Consider the following 21,064-nt stretch of genomic DNA (forward strand, 5'->3'; position numbering starts at 1 on the left):
GAGCGCCGCGGCTCCGCTCACCTGCCTGCCGGCAGCGTCGGCAGCCGCCGCCATTTTAGAGTCGCGTTCCTAGGCGACCGGAGCGAGGGAAGGGGCGCCCGGAGCAATGTTTATGACATCCACATGTGCAAGCAATTGTTGCCGTGTTGTTATTTTAAAAACCATTTTATGCACAGCACAAGCTGAAGAATAGAAAAAGCTTTTTCCAGGGTGCGTGTGTGTGCTGATGTGCGTGTAGGACAATGGAAAACGTTTGATTGAACTACAAAATAAAAAAGTCTGAAAACATGGAGCTTTATTTAGACATAAAGACATTTAGACATAATAACAGAGAACACTCCAATTAGCAGAAATAGCCATTGTAAATTACGTGCAACTGATAGACAAAGAGCAAGAGCTGCGTGCGCAAGTATACGGATAAGCTGTCCCTCATGGAATTAATTATGTGCGTGCCTTTGCTTGTTCAGACCGCTGAAATGACATCGATGGAGTGTGAATGATGGAGGAATGGAGCTGCAGTGCAAGTATTATATTGCAAATATCTCATTTTCATAGAAAAATGGTGTGGGTGGCTTCCATTTCAGCTAGTTAGATTTAAAAAGTAGCAACCTCAAATAAGAAAGGCTTGACATCTTAAAGGTAGAAAACTGGCAACAGAAATGTCTTTAATCACTTATTTTAACTCCTAAAAATATCCCTCGGGTGTTAACAAAAAAAGAAGAGGAAATGTGCTGGAGATGTAGAAACTTGTACACAGATCTGTAGTTCTTGTGTTGCATTGGAATCTTTGGATTTTGGAAGGTGAGGCGGTTATTTATTAACGAAAAAGTCAACCTTAATATTAACATTGTTTTATCAAGTAGCCAGATCTGAATTTGCTTGTCACACCATGTTTAGGTATGAAGAGCAAGGGAACCTCCAGGAGGTATTTTGTTGCATTCCAGTGTGACATCCATTGGCTGAGGTTTGTTTTCATTTCTTCTGTTGAGATGCTTCTCATTATTAATAACTGATTGGTACTTAGTCTGGATGCCTACATGTATAAAACTAAGTATGCCCAAATGTATGAAGTTTGTTTAAAGTTAATCTTTTTTATTTTTCCTTCTGCCTATTGACACCTAAAATCTCCACTATGTTTAAAGAAATTTGGGTGGAAAATTTTTGGATTCAGATTGAGCTATCAGCATACTTTCTGCTACCACATGTTGTTCTTTCCCGAAACATATGACCTATAACCTATTTAATCTTACTCCTGGATGGCTGTGCATAAAATGAATAGATGATCACTTACTCTTCTGGATATTCACAGTAATGACTGACTTACTATACACATTTTGCCAAAAAATCCCCGTTATATTTCTATGCTAAAAATACTTTATTTGCTTATATGCAGGTGTAGAGTCACAACAAGACAATGTGATCTTACAGATATGATAACAGAACATGAAAAGAGGGAAAGCACACATCTTGTTTTCACTGGCAAAGGTGGTAGGCCAGCTCTGGAAATTGTTCATTTTATGAACCACCCAAACTGCAGGTACTGCAGTTCATCTGACCCACAGAGTTACACTGTGTGTTCCCTGAGGTATCTCAGAGGCGTTATTGGGTACATAAATATGACTGTGATTCAAGCCCACGCCATGGCTAAGGGGGATTGCCATTGCGTTGCTGTAGAGACCACATTACAGAAACATGTTTGCTTTGGATAATGAAGTTCAGGTTAAACATGGTTTAGAACAAAACCCATTTCTATATATATCGCTGCAACCCTGCATATGGGCTTTGACGTCCCCTAATCCAGTTTCCCACATTCTCCATCTTATCTGGGGAAGATGCAGTGGAGAGAGTATTAAATGATAAAGGACATTCATCCCAGGAGCTGGGGAGGGAAAAGACTTCTTCCCAGAGCTCAGATAGTTTCCAAGACTACTTCCTTCCTGCAAATGAAAACAATCTCTGCCCTGCTTTCAAGTAGTGGGGAGGGGAACTCTACCAAGTTCAGCCTTAGTGAGTGAGTCTGATTTCCAGACTGACAGCATATGCACCAGTGTCATGTAACCTCAATGGTTTTGGAGATGGTGTAGGTTACAAAATGTAGTAAGGTTTAGCCTAATTAGCCCGCAAGAGATGGTCCCAAACTCTCACTTTACCAGTAACTATGGAAGTATTTTGATTTTCTTTCTCAATTCATGGCATTTACTTAATTCTGCTTGCATCTAGAGTATGCCAGGTATTCTCCAAATAAAGAAAAGACAACATGCTTTCTGGAAGTGACCATGATAAGTTTCTTTAGGAATTCTATTTCAGCTACCAAATTCACCAGCCACCTTTTTTTCCTTCTCAATACAGCAAGAAGAAAAAGCTATATTTTGATACATAATGTGGATAGAAATGTAGTGCTGTTGTCTAAATCTCAAGTTTTGGGTTTATCAGAATTCTGACAAAACTAAATGCTTTATGATGAAAAACTGTTAAAACAAGAATTATGCATGATGTCTTCTTATGGAAATCCTACTATTTGTGAGTTGAATATACTGAAAAAAAACATGGGTTTTTTTTTTGTTTGTTTTTTTTGATCTTATGCTATGTCCCTGTAAAACTTACAGTACAGTGGGAATTGTTAATATGTACAGCAAACAAAGAGAGAATCTTATACCAAACACTCGTCTTTTCTAGCAATAAAACAGCAGGCTCTCTAACATTTCTGTCTCCAAAAGCCTAAACATTCTTCTTCATGGTGTGATTTACATAGCCAACATGTAAGTTTTGGAGCTGAAGTGTTACCTAAATCTAGCTACTTCGCAATTACTGCTTGGTAGAGATAGATATTACATGGATTATAGAAAGGATTCTTATGTCTTTGCTTGAGCTTAATTATTCCACCAGAGAACAAGCTATGCTGCCATCCTATTTTTTTTCCCCAAATTATTTGTTTTAATGGCCTGTAGTCACTCGAATGACCCTGTCATATGCTTCAGAGAGATTATTCCCAAGATTATTCATGAGATTATTCCCAAGCTGGATTATCAGTTATCTGCACCAGACATGCCATGGTAAGTGAAATTAGTTCACTGTAAGAGATTACCTGTGCCAGGAAACCTCATTCTTCATGAGGTTCATCTAGCAGGTAACACTCAAACATTTACTAAATGATGGACTAAGCCATTCAGTTTTTTTAGTTCTGATTTTGATAGTGTATTGAAAAGCTGAGAGCAGAATGCAACTTTGTAATTTAACGTACTGTTCAGTAGGTATGAAAGATGCAAAATGCAAATAACAGTGTCTGGTAAATAACATTTTAAATTGCCAAAGCATAAAATATTCAAAATTTATTTTTTTATGCCTGCCATATTATTAGATAATGCTCTGTATTTTTCAGGTTTTATTTTCAGTTTCTGTATAATTTTACAGGTCTACGTATGTTGTGGTCTACATTCTACATAGGTCTACATTCCTATACTCATTATACTAGCAAGATTTTTTTTTTATAAATAGAATTTAGTGGAATGTTTATAAGTAAAATCTATTTAGGTTTTCACATAAGTAACTTAACATATTTGCATGCTAGTCTCATCTTTGTAGTCTTGACCTCTGATTTAATTATGTTTCATTACATCTTCCTGATGAAGCTGCCTTTTTACAAATGTATCTTAGTGTAAAAATAAATACTGAAGAATAAAACAGTGAGATTGCACTCACCACTTTTAAAAAGAAATCAGTGCAACATACATCATTATATCACAGTGCTTGCACAGTTCTTTCATTTATTATCATCTACAATTAAATACTTATTATCAAAGGTACTATGGTGTATGGCTTTTTCACAAAATATATTTTTTAAAATTGCACCTGCATTTTATAGAATCTAGTAATTTTTGTTGGAAGGATCTTGAGTTCATATAATCCAACTCCCCAGTCAAAGCAGATCCTATTATTTACTTTCAATCCCATGTTTGTACAGTTCTGCATGTTAACCGAACATCCATAAACAATAAGAAAATTATCTGCAATTTAGTAATTGGTACAAATTTTAAATTGTCCATGTTACAGCAATGCTATGCACAGACTATTATGCAATTAAATCGCTTTTGAGGTTGTAAAAAAAAGTCACTTGAAAAGGTGTGAAGTAAATTCAATATCTTGTAGATTAATGCATATTTCCTTTTTTCTTCTTGTTACCGGAAATATTTTATCAGTGTTTATCAGGTGAAACCTGGAAGACTGAGGAAAGATCAGTAGGATATCCCACCTGCATTCCAGCTATAGCTCCAGAAAAGCACAGGTCTCCCACAAGCCCAGTAGCTGCAAGCCCCATGCAGATGTTTCAGATACTCCACACTAAAGCATTCAGGCATTTGTGTGATTTGAATCACACTATTAATCTTATTGATAGCACTGATGATATCTCAGTGACCTTAACAACTTCAGAAGCAGAACTGTGGGAGAACAATTATTTCTCAATAAATACTAAGAGCTTGACCCTATTTTTAAAAAGTTAACAGAAACATGGTATTATCCCAGGTTGGAAGGGATCCACAAAGATCATTGAGTCCAACTCCTAGCTCACACAGGACCACCCAAAAATCAGATGATGTGTCTGAGAGCACTGTCCAGATGCTTCTTGAACTCTGGCAGTTTGGCACCATGACCACTGCCCTGGGAGCCTGTTCCAGTGCCTGACCACCCCCAGTGAAAGACCTTTTCCAGATATCTGACATCACTTTCCCCATGCCGTTTCCTCAGGTTGCTGTCACCAGAGAGCAGAGATCAGCACTGCTCCTCCACTCTCCTCTTGAGGAGCTGTAGCTGCCATGAGGTCTCTCCTCAGCATCCTCTTCTGAACAATCCAAAGGACTTCAGCTGCTCCTCTTATGTCTTCCCCTCTAGACCCTTCTTTGTAGCCCTCCCTTTTGTACTGTGGTACCCAAAGCTGCACACAATATTCAAGGTGAGTACCAGTGCAGTGTAGGGTGGTACAATCCCTTCCTTCAGCCTCCTATCCATGCCTTCCATGATGCACCACAGGATACAGTTGACCTTCCTGGCTGCCTGGAAGCACTGTTGACTGATTGCTCAACGTGCTGCCAATGTTGAATCCCACTGCAAGACAGACCACATCTTAAGCAGGCTGGGAAGTTATCAGTCTGCTTTTAAGAGAAATTTTTTAAAAAAGTATCTGTGTTATTGACAAAGCAGTTGGGATTGCTGTATCTGCCCTTGCTGTTTTCTCCCTCTTCTGGTCCTGGAAGAGGCAATAGATTCATAAGTTTATTTCCACAATCAGAAACCAGCCAGTCATGATAGTGCTAATAAAGCAAGCACGGCCCTCAATAAACAGAAGATGTAACTCATGTTTCTCTAATGATAATACATTGAGGTCTAGGCCAATTTTGTCACATACTGCCAAGCTCCAGCTACAAATCATTAACGTTAGTTTGATTTTAGGCAACTGAGCTGTGTCTTCAGACTTTGGATTAGTTAGTCTGATATAAAAACTATTTTGTCTTGACTACTTTATATGGGACAACTCAGATCTGAGCTACTAAATGAGTATTAGATTTTGAAATCCTACTCAAGGCAAATTTTCTTAGATAAACTAATGCCAACTAACATAATGCTTATCTCTCTGTAGTCAAACACACTGAAAGTTTCAGTTCCCATATTTCCTTACAAAAGGTTTCACAGTCAGTTTTCACCAGCTGTTTTCTTGACACTTCCCCCTTACACCTTCAGAGCTCTGTGAATTCTGTCCTTTTTTCAGAACTGAAAATTTACTGCTACTCATGGCTAACAAATAAAGCAAGTAGCACTTACTTTTTGAGTATCTCCTTAGAGATTTTTTCTTTTCCTGCATGCCATTATCATTAGATTGAAAGGAGCAATTTGGAATAAAAAGTCCAAAAAAAAAAAAAAAAAAACAAACAAACAAACAAAAAACCAAAAAACCACCATGTTTTTAAGTCTGTGAAAAACATTACAGAAAAAGTTGATTGCAGGCTTGCAATCTACATACAGAAATTTGGCCACCCAGTTTGAATGCATTAAATGCTTCTGCTAGGTTTGTTACATCTCAGTCTTTCTTTAAGAAAGTAAATAGGGCTTCATCACTTGATTAATGAGTGGAACAGGTTGGAACACGAGATTATTCCCAAACTGGATTATCAGTTATCTGCACCAGACATGCCATGGTAAGTGAAATTAGTGCACTGTAAGAGATTACCTATGCCAGGAAACAAATGGAACTGGACATCATGGCTTCCTAGTTTTGTAGGTGTAAATGAATAGCTGGAAGATTAAGCAATAGAGTACCAAAGGCCTTTAAAATTTTGAACAAGGGTACATGACAATAAGCTCACATTTGCTATCCAGTCTGAATGTTAGTGGCCACCTCTCCCACATTAAATCGAGGTGCTACTATAATTCAAATGCTGATAAATAGTCATAGACTTGGGAAAGTTCCACAGGGCAAAGTCAGCTAATAGTAACAAGGCACTGAAATAAAATACAGGGAATATTTGTGGCTGTCTTGGGAATTAAAATGAATGTGAGTAAAGTGAAGGCTGTCCAGAGCTTACACTGAGTAGGTGACTTCTCTGTTAAGTTTCAAGACACAGAGCATCTCACATCTCAGATGTTCAAAGCAAGGAAAAAAAAAATAATTAATTTATAGGAAACTCTTAAAGAAGTGCTGAGTGCAAGACATACACTGGTCAGATTGTTTTGGGAAGAAACAAAGTGTTTATAGTGAGGAACAGGTTAAGAGTCCATTACTCATCATTTTTAAAATACAGGAAACCGTCTCAAAGAACCGTGCATGGAATTAAGTAATGTGTAGAAAGGCAGAATAAGCATAGCACAGTTTCCAAATGTGATACAGTACCTCCTGAAATTGAAAAACTGATAAATCTTTGTTACAGTGAAAAACAGAAGAAGAGCAATGAAGTTTCGTCAGATCCATAAACACTGTCTGGCGGGGAAGCTATTAACAATTCTTTACCATTAAGGAATAATAAATATAAAGCAAAGCCACTTTTTTACTGAGTGAAAAACTACTAGTAACTGCTATGTGTCACATCACTGAACATATGAATGTGTACAGCACTTTATTTGAAAAGCACAATTACGTTATTCAGCTGAATAACACCCATCATCACTGTGTATTGTGTACCAGAACTACACACAGCACTCGCTCAAGGTGAAGCTGCACCAGTGCAGTGTAGAGTGGGACAGTCCCTTCCCTTGACTGGCTAGCCATGCCATGCTTGATGTACCCCACAATACCCTGGCCTTCCTGGCTGTCTGAGCACACTGTTGATTCATTTGCAACTTGCTGTCAACCAAAACCTCCAAATCTCTTTCAGCAGGGTTGTTCTCCTGTGTCTTACTCTCCAGTGTATGTATATTGCCAGGGTTGCCCCTTCCCTGGTGCAGAATCTGGCCCTTGTTTTTCTTAAAATTCCCTATTCACTCTGACCATTTGAAAAAAAATATATACATAATGCTTTTTTCCACCTTTTTTCTTTTCTTGACAGTTTTGAGTCCTCAGGACTTGCTCCACTGCCCCCAGGGACAGCAATTACCTCCTACTTTTCCAAACAGCAACTGGGATTTCCATGATATTGCTCAACTCCAGTGCTATGGCTTTAAGAAAAACAACAACAACAAATCACAAAAGTGAACAAAGCTAGTGTTTTGTTAAAAATGTCTCTCATTTAGAACCAGATATTGTCATAGTTCTTAACAAAAGTCTAGAAAGAAGGATGGATTTTTTTTTGTCAAAATTATAGAATTTGGACATAGCGCTTTGCAGATATGAACCAGTTAGAGGAGGCATGTCCAGCCTGTGGTCCAACAGGCTTGTAATGCAGCCTGCCTGCTGCCAAGGGTGCCAGGCACACAGCCATCACTCAGCAGCAATCAAACCATCATTGTGGTATTAATGTCGTCTGGGCTGAAACCAGGACGGGGGGAGGGCTCAGTGCAGTGCTAACTCAGGCTATTTTCAGTTTGAAATTGGTGATTAATTTGAATGGATAGACTATTGCCTGGGAAACAAGAAATACGTTTTTTTGTTTGTTTGTTTTTCCAGTATTATGTGCAATATAAATTGATATGTATTGCACAATATTAAGGGAATAAAGCAAAACAGTCCACACACAGCCTTAGGCAGAATAGTTCCAGGAGCCTGCATGATGTGCATGAAATAGTACATTCAAAGCCAGCTTCAACCTGACGACATCTGAATTCTTCTCTGGAGGATAAAGACCATCAGACAATTGTGAGAGACCTTATGGAGAACCGTTCAGACAGATACACTCCTCAGTATTACCTCTCAATCAGCAAAGTTGGGATGTATCATTTATTTCAACATACTTACTCTTTACATCATTCTTTCCCTAGGAAGCCTGATCTAGTAGGTGGCAACCCAGCCCACGGCAGCTGGGTTGGAACTTGATAATCTCTAAGGTCCTTTCCTACCCATTCTATGATTTTATGATTCTACTTTGTTTTGTGACCATTTTGCACAGATGCATTTGTATCACTGACCCTGTGTCACTTCTGCTGTACAGCCTATGTCATTTTGTGTCACAAGAATAGTGGAGAAATGGTAGACACAAAGTAAGAAAAATTTTAGATGGGAACTCACAAAATCATGAGGCTTAGAAAAATAATTAGAAATACGTGCTCCTCTCTTAACAATCCCACCAAACTCTGCAAAACTTTCAACAACCAAACTCTGTGAAAGCAAGAGGAAAGGAAGGCCTTGCTTCAGTGCCATTTTTCATCTAGGAAAGATTCTGTCCTTTTTATTTAACACTCACAAGCAGAAGACCTTACGCTAGATTTAAAAGGACAGTACGTGAGTAATGAAACTTTGTAATGCTGTGCCTGACTTCTGGAAACCACACTCGCTCAGAGAAGCTCAGAATTTCCAGTGAGTTTGTTATGCACAAAGCTTTGGAAAATTCAGGGATATGGGAGGGGATTAATTGAGATCAGTTTGCAGGGCAGAGTGTGAGCTCAGCTAGGCAACAGAAAATGCCGTTTGTAGCTGTGACTTCTGTGGGAGTGAAATGCCCAAACCAGCCTGATGCTCTTTTCCTCGGCCTGTGAGGAATGAAGAAGAGAACATTCAGAGAGAATTTCTGGCCAGGGACACTGTGCTCTCTTTCTGTCTCTGAGACTGTTCAGCATCACCACAACATGCCAGTAGCATTGTTCTTTTTGTCTGCACTTAATCCTGAGAAGGTCTTCTTTCTATACCCTAACTCCATTGACTGCAGAAGGCTGCCAGTCACTCCGCTGCCCACTTTGCTTCAGGAATTTCAATCAGAACCTTCAATGAGTGTAATGTAACTACCCACTGAAATGGTGAGGCTGTTCCACTTAGGTAAAAACTTGTAACACTGTTCCCTTCTCCCAACTGTTCTAGAGTACTTAGGTGCCTTAAAGATTCCTATAAGCCCAGCAATCAAATTAATGTCATACTTTGTTCAAAAAGATGCTTTCATCAATAAATCCTGAAGCTTTATACAAAGGAAGTTATTTTTATCCTTGTTTTACTCATGGAGAATTCAAAGCACAAAATTCTAAAAGCACAAAATAGCAGTGACTGACTCAATTCTATGCTAAAATAATAGGGCTCCTTGCAATTAGAAAGAAAAAAACAAATGATTTAGAGAAATCTTTATAATGTGCTTTTATAAACTTTTAAAATGCAACCAATGAAGCTTGAGCAGAATTTTTTGAAGAAAAATATTCAGTGTCTGGAAATTACTCTATTAAAAGTTCTCCTACATTCTTGACAGAGACACTCAAATGTTACATCAAAAAAATTTAAATACTTTTTTATTCCAAATTTTGTCTCTCTGGTTTTCAGACAGAGAAGTAGTTCCATATTAACACAAGGAAGAACTTCTTCACTGTCACTGGAATGGATTGCCCAGGGAGGTTGTGCAGTCTCCTTTCTCTGGATATATTCAAGTCTCATCTGAGTGCCTATCTGTGCACTGCTGTAAGGAACCTGCTTTAGCAGGGGGTTGGACTTAATGATCTGTAGAGGTGCCTTCCAACCGATACCATTCTAGGATTCTGAGATTCAGGCTGTTGTTGGTCAGAGTGAATCTGATCATTCTTGACGTTTATTACTACCTTTCAAAACAATTTTTGAATGGGAACATTGCTGCATTTTCTCAGCCTCGTAAACTAGAAAGACAATTTCCTTTATATCCTTTGTATCTTATTTTGGGAGGATATATACAAAAAAGACAGGGAGTTGAATTAAATCCAAGTCCATACTGTAAGAATATATTTTCATATCTATATGATAAAGACTTAGACAAATAAGCAATTTTATTGGAAAAATGCCAACAAGATCCTATCTATTTGGGTTGTGCAATCTGTTTTTTTTTTTTGGACACAAAAGAATCTTAACCTTATAGAAAAGACATAATGGAATTATGTATTATTCAAAGTTCTCTATTGTCAATATAAATATTATGATCTAACTCAACAGTGAAGGGATTGTATTCATTTTGGCAATACTCAAAATGCAGTCAACCATAGATTATGAGTGCCTTTAGACACCGTGCAATGATGCATAAAGCCAATCAATTATCCTTTCTGGCTAGGTTAATCTGGCACTGAGACTATAAACCTGTTATATTGTGAATTGTATGCACCTCAAAATACATACAAACTACTTTCTTGTTTCTGTTTGCTTAATTAACATACATGGCATCCCTAGTCACACTGGGCATGGGAATCTTAACCACTCAATTTTCACATGTCCTACTTCTATGAAATTTATCTAGGAATTTAATGTACCCAATTTATTTATCACTCTTTAGAACCTTGTTGGATGTATCTCCTTGTGTCAGTCTCATGTGGTACTGCACCAAGACGTTAATGAATCACAGAAGCAGCACAGAATGAATCACAGAAGTAGCACAGAATCCACAACTGCAAGGTTGTCACAGTTTAGCCTGGTTTGGCCTGGTTCTATGACAAGGGAGAGAAGGGAGACATGGATCCATGTCCTGGAAATGTCAGGGAGCAGAGATGTAAAAAAGGTAGGGAGATGGGCCTACACAAGGAAAACAGTGGCAACGAGATAAGAGAAAAACTTAATTTACTAAATATAGCAGTGTAATGTGAGATGATACAAAATAATACAATATGACTGTAATTGAAGCTCGTAAATCAAATAAAATCTTTTGGAAAGAGAGTTTCTAAAACTGAAGTCCTTACTCTAGTGCTGTAGGAGCAATGACCAGGGAGCAAAAAAGGAAAGACTCATGATTTCCAGTCACTTTTATCTTTTCCTCAAAATGGAAAACAGAAATGGAAAAATGAAGTCTGGGAGCTATAGTTCATACTTCTCTTCTGAGACCAAGAGACTAGAAGTATCAACTGTCTGGAACTGCAGCATTAACTTTTTAACTCTCAGTGTACTGCATGATGTTATGATGCGGAATATCGATGAAAACCGTAAAACCATTCATAAAATTAAAACCATAAAACCAGCATACAACAGGGTTTTTGCAGAGCTTTGAATTCCATATGAAAGTAAAGGGCTAAATGTGTTTGTGTTCAGATTCCCTGAAGAATTTCTTGAATTATTTTGTCAGCATAGGTCAGTTTGGATCTTTGCCACCACTGGTATTTGCAGTCCTGAACAGAAAGAAGACAACTGTGCCAAACTCTGCATCCTGTCAGTCTCCTCATGTGGAACTCAGCAGCATTAAGGAATTTTCTTGAATGCTGTAAAATGGCCTTCCATAGAAGACAGAGTCAGAGAAAGATATCATAAAATCACAGAATTACAGAACCGGCTTGGGTTGGAGGAAACCTTTAAGACCCTTCCAACCCCTCTGCTGTGGTCAGGGTTGCCACCCATTACATCAGTCTGCCCAGGGCCCCATCCAATCTGGCCTTGAACACCTCCAGAGATGAAATATCTGCAGCTTCTCTGTGCACCCTGTTCATTGCCTCACCACCCTCTGAGCAAAAATTTTCCTTCCAACATCTAATCTAAGTCTCCTCTCTTTAACTTGAAAACCATTGTCATATCATTATCAGACCATGTAAACATTCAGGGGAGGGGAACAATCACCACCCTCATCCTGCAGGCCACCTTCCTTTTCATGTGGCCCAGGATACTGTTGGCTTTCCGAGTTGCAAGCAAACACTGTTGGCTTATGTCAAGCTTTTCTTCTAACACGACCCCCAAGCCCTTCTCCACAGAGATGCTCTCAGTGAGTTCTTCTCCCAGTCTGTACACATATCTGGGATTGCCTCAAATCAAGTGCTATACCTGGCACTTGGCCTTAATGAACTTCATTATATTTACATGGGCCCACTTTTCAAGCCTGGCAAGATGGTATCCCCTCCTTCTATTTTATCAACTGCACTACTCAGCCTGGTGTCATCTGCAAACTTGCTGAGTGTGTGCACTCAATCCCATTGTCTGTGTCATTGATAAAAATGGTGAAGAGCACTGGTTCCAAGACATCCCTGGGGGACACCACTCACCACCAGCCTCTGCCTGGACAAAGATCCATCGACCACAACTCTCTGTGTTGGCTGTGAATATCTAACCAATTTTTCATCCACTGAATAGTTCACCCTTCATATCCTCATCTCTCCAATTTAGAGATAAAGATGTGGTTGAGGACCATGTCAAAGGCCTTGTCATATTCTCTGAGCATTTTACACATCATTCTGCTTTATACAAAATTGTAAAAATCCCTCTCCTCTTGGCTAAATAGGCCAGTTCATTTTTTCTTGATTGCAGTCAGTAATCCAGTTCACCATTACATTAAAAATGGCACATGCCGTTTTATCACAACAGTAAGGCTTAGAAGTTTTCTCCACATTCCTTACTATATATTGCATTTAGAAGATGCTCCCTTCAATCATACTACTATCTTGACAGTTCAGTCATTGTTATTCATGAGGACTTCTTGATGTTTATCTGCAAGATGTTCAAACTTGTCAAGATCACATAGCCATGACCTTGAAATCAGAATGAATGAAGTCTCTGTATTCTATAAATCAAAAACAGTCAACACAATGCTTGTATTTTTCTCCTGGGAGAAAAGAAGGTAGCTATCTTTGGCCAGAAGCTTCTGCACTTTTAGATAATACGCTGATCTAACTCCTTACATTGAAGAAACACCGCTCTAATGAGAGAGAAAATGAAACATTTCAAAACCAGTGTTCAGCATAATTTGTTAGAGCAGGAGAGATACTGAGTATCAGAAAAGGCAGATTCACAGTCTTTGAGGAAAACTTTAAAGACATTCCAGAAAAGCCTAACATAATTGAAAGTGCTTTAGAAACATAAGTACTTTAAAGGAATAATCGAATAGCATGTAAGAGGAAAGCATATTACTGAATCACAGCAAAATATATTAGCTTGCTATAGTAACAATAAGGTACTCCTCAAAATTTTAAATTTGAAGTTAATAAATAACGTTGAATATAAAATAGTAGCTTGAAAATAGCAAGGAGAAAATCAAACTATACTCCTCAGTATAAACTCGAGTCAACCCTTATGGATAAGCAATAAAGAAAGGTAACTTCTCTTACTATAAAGCAAATATCACATTGATAATATAGAAATTGTCACTATTTTTTTCAGCAATAAAACAATTGGATCCCCAAATATTTTGAAAAGTTCTCAGAAATATTTAAAAAGTGTTGGCATTCTGCATAACAATGTACAGCTCTAAGGGCAGCTGAAATGAATGCGGAATTGAGTTGCTATCTTCTGAGGAAGACTAAAAAAGACTCAGTAGGGAAAGAAGAAGACTGGGGAGAAAAGTGATGGAAATACAAGATAAGGTGAAAGGACTGCATCCCGTAATATGAAAATTTGATGAAAATAATAGAAGGGAGTTTAAAAGATAAAATGAAGCATTTCTTTAAACATTAGTTAGTGGGCTTCTGGAACTTGCTATCATATGAGATTGAAGAGTCAAACTGTAACAGCAGGTTCAAAATAGAAATAAATGGGCATTGCCATAAGGTGGGGATGTACATCTTGTGTCCCTAACATAATAATGGAAAGTGATGAGGAACAGATGACTGAAAACCATGGGGTTCATTATTCCCTGTGAATAAAGTCTCCTATATTTAGTACTGAAGACTGAAAACTGAGCTGGTTAGACCATTGGCCTGACCCTGTCAGATCTTTCTCATGTTCTTAATATAAAATTAAGAGCTAAATTGCAATGCACGCACCAATCTGATAGGCATTACTAATCCTAAAAGTGAATGTAAAGCTTGCATATTTGAATTTGTTCTTAAAGTAACTTTGTTAATAATTCAATGTTACTTATCTTGGCCTCATAAATGTCACAGCTAGGTATGCCTAGTAAAACTATCCCAGTAAATAATGCCTCCCTTTACAGGAATACTGCTGATTTCTTAATTTTAAGAATTTGTGCTTACTTCATTTTAAATATATGGCTTGTAGATTTTAAGGTTCAATATTATATCACACAAGGTGAAATACTACATGGTTACATGCACTTACAAATTTACAGCCAGCTTTAACTTAGTAACTAGCATACATTTATTACAATTCATCAGAAATATAGTTGGTGCAAATAATATTTACCATCAATAAGACATTATTTTATTTTTATATTTATGCTGTAGAAAAGTCCAGACTATAAAATATCTGGATTTTTGGCATAAAAATGGGGTGACTGTGAGGTTTTGCTGAGATGAACTTTAAAAAGATCAGTCCATTTTTAGCACATTAACCATCATAATTCACAGACATGATTCTTTCTCTTTCTTCCTCCACCATTTTTATTCTTAGAAAAGATACCCTATCTTTTAATTTGGTCGCTTTATGAGAAATGAAGTTATAAAAAGCATTTTTTTCAAGTGAATATGTAACATCTATCAGAATGTTGTCTTCCAAATAATAAGAAATTCAGTAAAATAACCCCGGATTCAAAGGAAATCTCTCAACAAATTCATCCTATTGCATCACACACACACACACAGACACACACACACACACACAAAAAAAAAAAAAAAAAAAAAGCATGTTCTAAAATGAATTCTTTGGACTCTGACTAAGGAGAAAAGGTTTGATCTGGGAAGTTTTGCTCAGCTACCAAATTACATGTCTTAGAGCCATGTTATGAATCTTCAAGCATATAGAAGCTTGCCCCGTCTCCATTTTGAAGTTCATTTTGTGATGGACTGAAGTTTCTAGTCAGATCCATAAAGCCCATCTACATAGGCTCTGTTCTAGGTAGGTAGGTCCTGGTGAATCATGTGAACAACATCTACTTTAGCAAATTATGTAGGCTAATAAGGAAGGATCTGTGGCATGAAAGAGATTGTGCTGAGAGCCCAACATCCACAACACAAAAAGGCCTGGTCCTGTGGCTGGAATGCATTAAGTATACTTTTGGAGCATATCTTCTATTTTAATCTCATACTAAAGAAATCTAGTTTCTCTGCTTTGGGAATGCTCCTTGATGTAAATAAAAGCACAGTAAATAACTCCACAAGTACATGCTATGATGCTGATGCCAAAATGGACCCGTGGGTATCTCAACATTCAAAATGTGTTGTAGTTCAGTACTTAAAGCACAAAGCTCATTCATGGTTGCTTTTTGAAGACACCATGCTGGTGAAGGATTTGCATCTGAATTGTTCTTTAACCTCCCTTTATTATGAGATTGGATAAGGCTAAGGAAATTGCCAATCTGCACAGAACCAAAAAATCAACTTATTTGCAAAAGTATTTGCTTTAGCTACATTTATCCACCAGATGGTGTCCCACAACATAACGTTCAGGAGCTGCATGAAATAATGATGAATGGTTCCACAGTTACCAGCAATAGATTTGTGGAACTCAGAAATATTTTTCAATACTTGAATGTTCAAGGGCAAATGTTAAATTTCACCCAAATGCCATATCTGTAAAAAATCACTCTTCAATGTTACAGTACATTTTGACCATTTTTATCTTTCAATGAGTCACAGAGGCAGAAAGCTGTTAAGTATCCATATTTTATTGAAAGTATAGGAAAACTACATGATTTAGAAAATACTGACACTAAACTAATCTATTTGGGCTGGTTTGGGAAAAGGTTGGGCACACATAAATAGAAAATATTCAACTTTCCACCAAGTATCAAAATTTTGTAAGATGGAGACTATTAGAAAGTAGAAAAAGTTGTTTTGATTAATGACTCTGTTGTTGAAAAAACTTGCACATACCCATCTGTGTCCCAGACAAACTGAAAGAGATGCTTTATATCCTGCCAGGACAAAAGTCAGCACAAAAGAAAGATCTTACAATGGAGAATTTTGGTGAATTTTCACTTAGGATATCCCGTGGAGTCTGTAGTAACAATAGGGAAAGGAAACGTGACAGACTAAAAGAAATGGAAAGCCACAAAATTAGAAATATATGTACCCCTAGGTAGCCTAAAATGTCAACATTTTACTACTTTTATTCTGTGGTATGCACCTGGGCTGTAGCACTCCACTGCAATCCACATAATTTTTAAGGCCTTCTTCAGATACAAGGGTTTGCCCTGATGGAATACATAAGGAACATGCCTCTAGCAAATGGAAAATTTGGTGTGTAATCCTGAACTCACCCAAACATTTAACCTCTGTTCATATTAAATGTCACTAGCCTTCAACCCATAAGTTCAAGAAACACATTAGTTACATGTCCATGAAAGAACCAGTCTCCTGATTTATGTATAGCTTTAGACTCATTCTTTTTCAAAGTCTTCTAAGAATCAAAGACAACATCTGCATTATTTATTCATAAACCAGAACATTTCAATAAAACCAATGTAAAGACTCTGGAATTTCTGCTGTAAGATGTTTCTAAAGAGAATGCATAATTGGATTGAGCAAACATAAACAGCCAGTATCCAATGCAAAATCATCAAGCAGCCTGAAAAGGGCACATTTCTTGTTATATAAACTTTATTATAGGGAACTTTCAAAAACAGGGGCAAGGGAGGTTGGGTTCCACTTTAATCAAGTAAGTAATTTTCCATCAGAATCTATCTGCATGATAAAGCAATGCTTGTAAAAGCTGGGGGCACATATAACTGTTATCATTGAGCAATGATTCACTTTGATACTGCTGAGAAGTTGACAGCATTGTTCTTAAATCACATTTTTGTCATGAATACCTTAATGTTTTGTGCTCTGTATACAGTAGGCCTTCTACCATATTTTAGAGATAAAAATAATTCCTTTGTGTTCAGCTGAGTAGCTTGGGAACTCTTTAGAGACTGAATGGTGATAAAGAAGAGAGAAGTAAAAGAAGACTTAGAGATTACCGAAATCTAGTATGTCTGTACATTTGCAAGGCAAAATATTTTATGGGCCAAAAGATGAAAGCTTAAACTTTTCGAATATAAGTGAGATATACATGCTTAATGGCAGGAGTAAATGTCCAACTGAACAGAAGAGATGGATTTTGGATTTGGTGAAGTCTTTCAAATTTCAGTGCCACAATGAAACAAATGCTCGTCAATTACACGTTTAGGAAGTTCCATAGAAAAGTGGATGTGCAACCTGGATGTGCTGCACATAATTTCCTTAACATATTGAACATAATGGTCTAACAATCTCCTCTGGCCTTTAAAAAATCCTTGGGAAATGCAATAAAATTGGATCTATGCTCTGGTAATTATTCCATTTAAAAAGAGTAACGAATAATGTTCTAAATACTTTTATCATGTACATAATTTTGCCTCATCTGAGCTTCCAGATGATTGCATATTTCTGTGTGGCTTCCATAGCCTCAGACTATTGGGATCTAACTAAAAACAGTGTCTTGATTTAGCAGCTGTCATTTATACAAGTGTAAGGCTGATAGAAACTAAACCATCCTGGAGAACCAGATGGAGAAGACAACTAATCTTGTCTCTTTTAAAAACTGTAGCAAAAATCAGTTTTTCTTTTCATTCATGCTTCTCCTCCAACACAGTTTGAGGAAAAAAAAAAAGTTTGCATTCCTTCCAAAGAAAAAGAAACAGAGTGCTTTCCTTCTGTTTTTCTAAACAGATATCTTTGAAACAAAGAAATTCTATATAAAAGACTTTATAGCCTGTGGCAGAGAACACACAGCTTGGCCAGTAGACTTTGTGTGGAAGAGAAACAAAAAGATTTATATGAACAACAGATCCTAGGAAGCAACATCAATTGTTATAATGACTTTTTAAAAATTAAAATAGTCCTATTTTAAGAGACTTCTTCTAAAACCTCATACACAAGAAATGGATAGACTGTGGATTATAGTCAACTATTACAAAAAAAAAAGACAAATGTATATTTAAAATATTTTGTTTATATAAAAAAACGTATCTGTACCATATGAGTTATACTTTGTATACAAATGTTCTATTGATAATTTAACTAAAATACTTGGACAAGGATTGACCATTTGGCAAGAATGAAGTAGCACGGATAACTTAAAACAAGATTCTGTAATCTATTTCTTCTGGTGAAACAAATTTTTATTCGTTGAGACTTCTTTCTCAGTGTAGTAAGTGCAGTTTCAATTTGATTTAATATCTTTAATGCTACATACTAAATCCATTCTTTTTCCAGTCTTTAATAACTGCATTTTAGTGAATGACGCAGCTACTCTTCAACAAGCTAGATCCTGCCTCACAAAGGCAAATTTCTGTTGAACTCTAGTTGAGCATTTTCCTTTAAAAAAGTAGACATTTGAGTTCTAACTTGTATTGAGCATTTTTGGACCTTTCAACATGCAAGATGCCAAAACATAACGCTATATGACAGTTTTGTAAGCTAACAAAATGAGCATTCACTATATCCTCCATTTTCTTTCCACTGTAATGAAAAAGCCCATGTTCTTAATGTAAACATTCAGCTAACATATTACTTGCCTTAGTTGCTTGCATACAGTTCTTTTCTTTCTAAATTACTGCTATGTGTAGTGTCCTCTGTTTTTAAAGAAGCTTGCCAGTTTGGGAAATGATTGCTGGTAACTTTCTGTCTGTCACCATCTTGCAGGGAAATGTTTCTGTTTGTCTGCACCCTCACTACAGTTTTGTACCTGAAAACTAATTCATCTGCATGCAACAACGTAAAGAGCTGGAACAAATATCCAGAGATATCCAACAAGGAAAGCCAAATACAGTATTTTTAAGACACCCCATCTATAACTATTCCAGTCCAACCAAATCCTTATATGTTTTTACCTTCCCAAGTACTTAATGGACTAGTGATGTTTACAGTCAGCTGAGTGATTTGAAAAATTCAGGGTCCTGCACATTTCATGCAGATAAAAATATCTAGGCTTTTCAACAGTAATGAGATTTTAGTACAGTGTTTTCAGTCAAAACTTCCATAGCCCATTGTGTGCAATATACCTCCATGTCTGGCTGTTGTTCCCCATGCAATTCAGTCACATTTAGGTGATGGTGAATGAATGCAGACTGCAAAGCCTGTTGGGATTTTTCAGGATGAAAAGCACTTTATAAATATAAAATATTGTATTATTACAGCTGCCTCCAAGAGAGAAGTTGTGTTAAGCAGAATATTCAGACAGAACATTTACAGAAATTTATTGCAAGTTTAATTTTGTTTCCAAACCACAGTCACTAGAGATTCAAACTATTTATCTTGAATTGTACCTGCCAAATTTTGATGAGATGAAACTCCCCCTTCCCTATTCAGAAGAGCAGGATTGACCACAGTCATACTTCAGACTTTAAAGTAACCTGCATTATTAGGCTTTCTCCACATTCCAGCTCATCTGCCTTAGGGTATCAAACCCTACTTTCATCTCTGTGAGGTTCAGTGTTTCCAAATCCAAGCCATAAGGCCATGTCTAGACTACAAACTGAAAAGTGGGTTTGATTGCAGACATGCGCACACTCAGCCATAGGTCCCACAAATTTTCCATCTGTACATTTGTATGTAGCCCACTCACAGCCTGGTTTTAAATAATCTACACTCTATAAGGAAAAACCACCTCCCAATACTAACTGATGAACCATTATTATGATTGATTTTGCCTGGGTGAAGTCCAGGTAGCTTGCCTGAACAAAAGCCAGGCCCACACAAAACCACTGAGTGAAATCAGTGTTTCTGAGTATTGTAAGTGTTTTTCCACCTTCTGGCACTTATGCTAGAATAATGCCTTGCTATTAGTTTAAGGGTTTGTGGTGTGAATTATGGGAGAGTTAGGTCTTGAGAATATTCTGAGATCCACACATGCTTGACAGTACAAATGCAAATCCTAGACATAAAAACCATCGTAATGGCCCCAAAGTCACAAGATTAGATTAATGAGATGTTTTCAAGCACACCACCAACATTTGATGCTGGGGCCCAAACCAATTAAGGTTTGGGATATGGCCTGAACTTTTACCATGAAAAGATTATGTGCACCACAAAGCTGAAAGCTGAATTTGAAGGACAAACTCAGTGCTCCTTCTTCTCAGATGTTTTGCTGAAGGTAATAAAGCAAACTATGAGTGACTTCAATCCTCTGCAAAATTCCTAGCCAAAAAAGACCTTAATAACCAAGAAAAATCCTGAAGTATGATTACATTAAGCATCCTCTGTATTTCTGGGACTACCTTCCTTCCTTTAATCTTTGTGTGTGGGATAATTAGATATTTTGAAGTTCTTTCAGGCATGGTAGTTTCACAAAGTAGCGTTAAGTCTTCTGTGGTGCTGTGGTATCAATTCACAGTTACATTACCTATTGTATCAAAATAAAGAATGGTTAGTGATACAAAAAGGAATCAAATGGGACTGGAGGATTCCCAAGTCTCCCTTTCAAGGAAGCCCTCAGATTTCTTACACTGGCATTACTGTATGGCATGAGATTAAAATCAGAGTCTTGATGCTGAATGTCCATAGGAAGCAGTGCATCTTGGAGAGGAAAGGTGCTTTTAAGAAAAAAAAGGACTGCATTCACTAAAGACATCTAAGCAGACTAACCTTTTTGTCAGGAAGAATCAAAAAAAGTCAGGGTAGAATAGGATAGGATAGGATAGGCTAGGCTAGGATAGCATAG

General features: G+C 37.2%; 1 protein-coding gene across 6 annotated transcripts in view; it reads right to left on the reverse strand.

The window, feature by feature from the left end:
* The window catches only part of LRRC72 (leucine rich repeat containing 72), a 30,621-nt gene extending 30,533 nt beyond the window's left edge, over positions 1–88 (reverse strand). For all 6 annotated transcript variants that reach the window (XR_016467762.1, XR_004166467.2, XM_031590059.2 and 3 more), the window contains exon 1: positions 22–88. Coding sequence is in view for 4 of the 6 variants with exons in the window: in XM_031590059.2 (XP_031445919.1) it covers positions 22–54 (33 nt within the window). In the remaining 2 variants the exon portion in view is untranslated. The remainder of the gene's footprint in view (positions 1–21) is intronic.
* Positions 89–21,064: the final 20,976 nt, after the last annotated feature.

Source organism: Phasianus colchicus, chromosome 6 (assembly GCF_987193195.1).
Source record: "Phasianus colchicus chromosome 6, bPhaCol1.hap1.1, whole genome shotgun sequence".
In the NCBI taxonomy this organism is placed as follows: Eukaryota; Metazoa; Chordata; class Aves; order Galliformes; family Phasianidae; genus Phasianus; species Phasianus colchicus.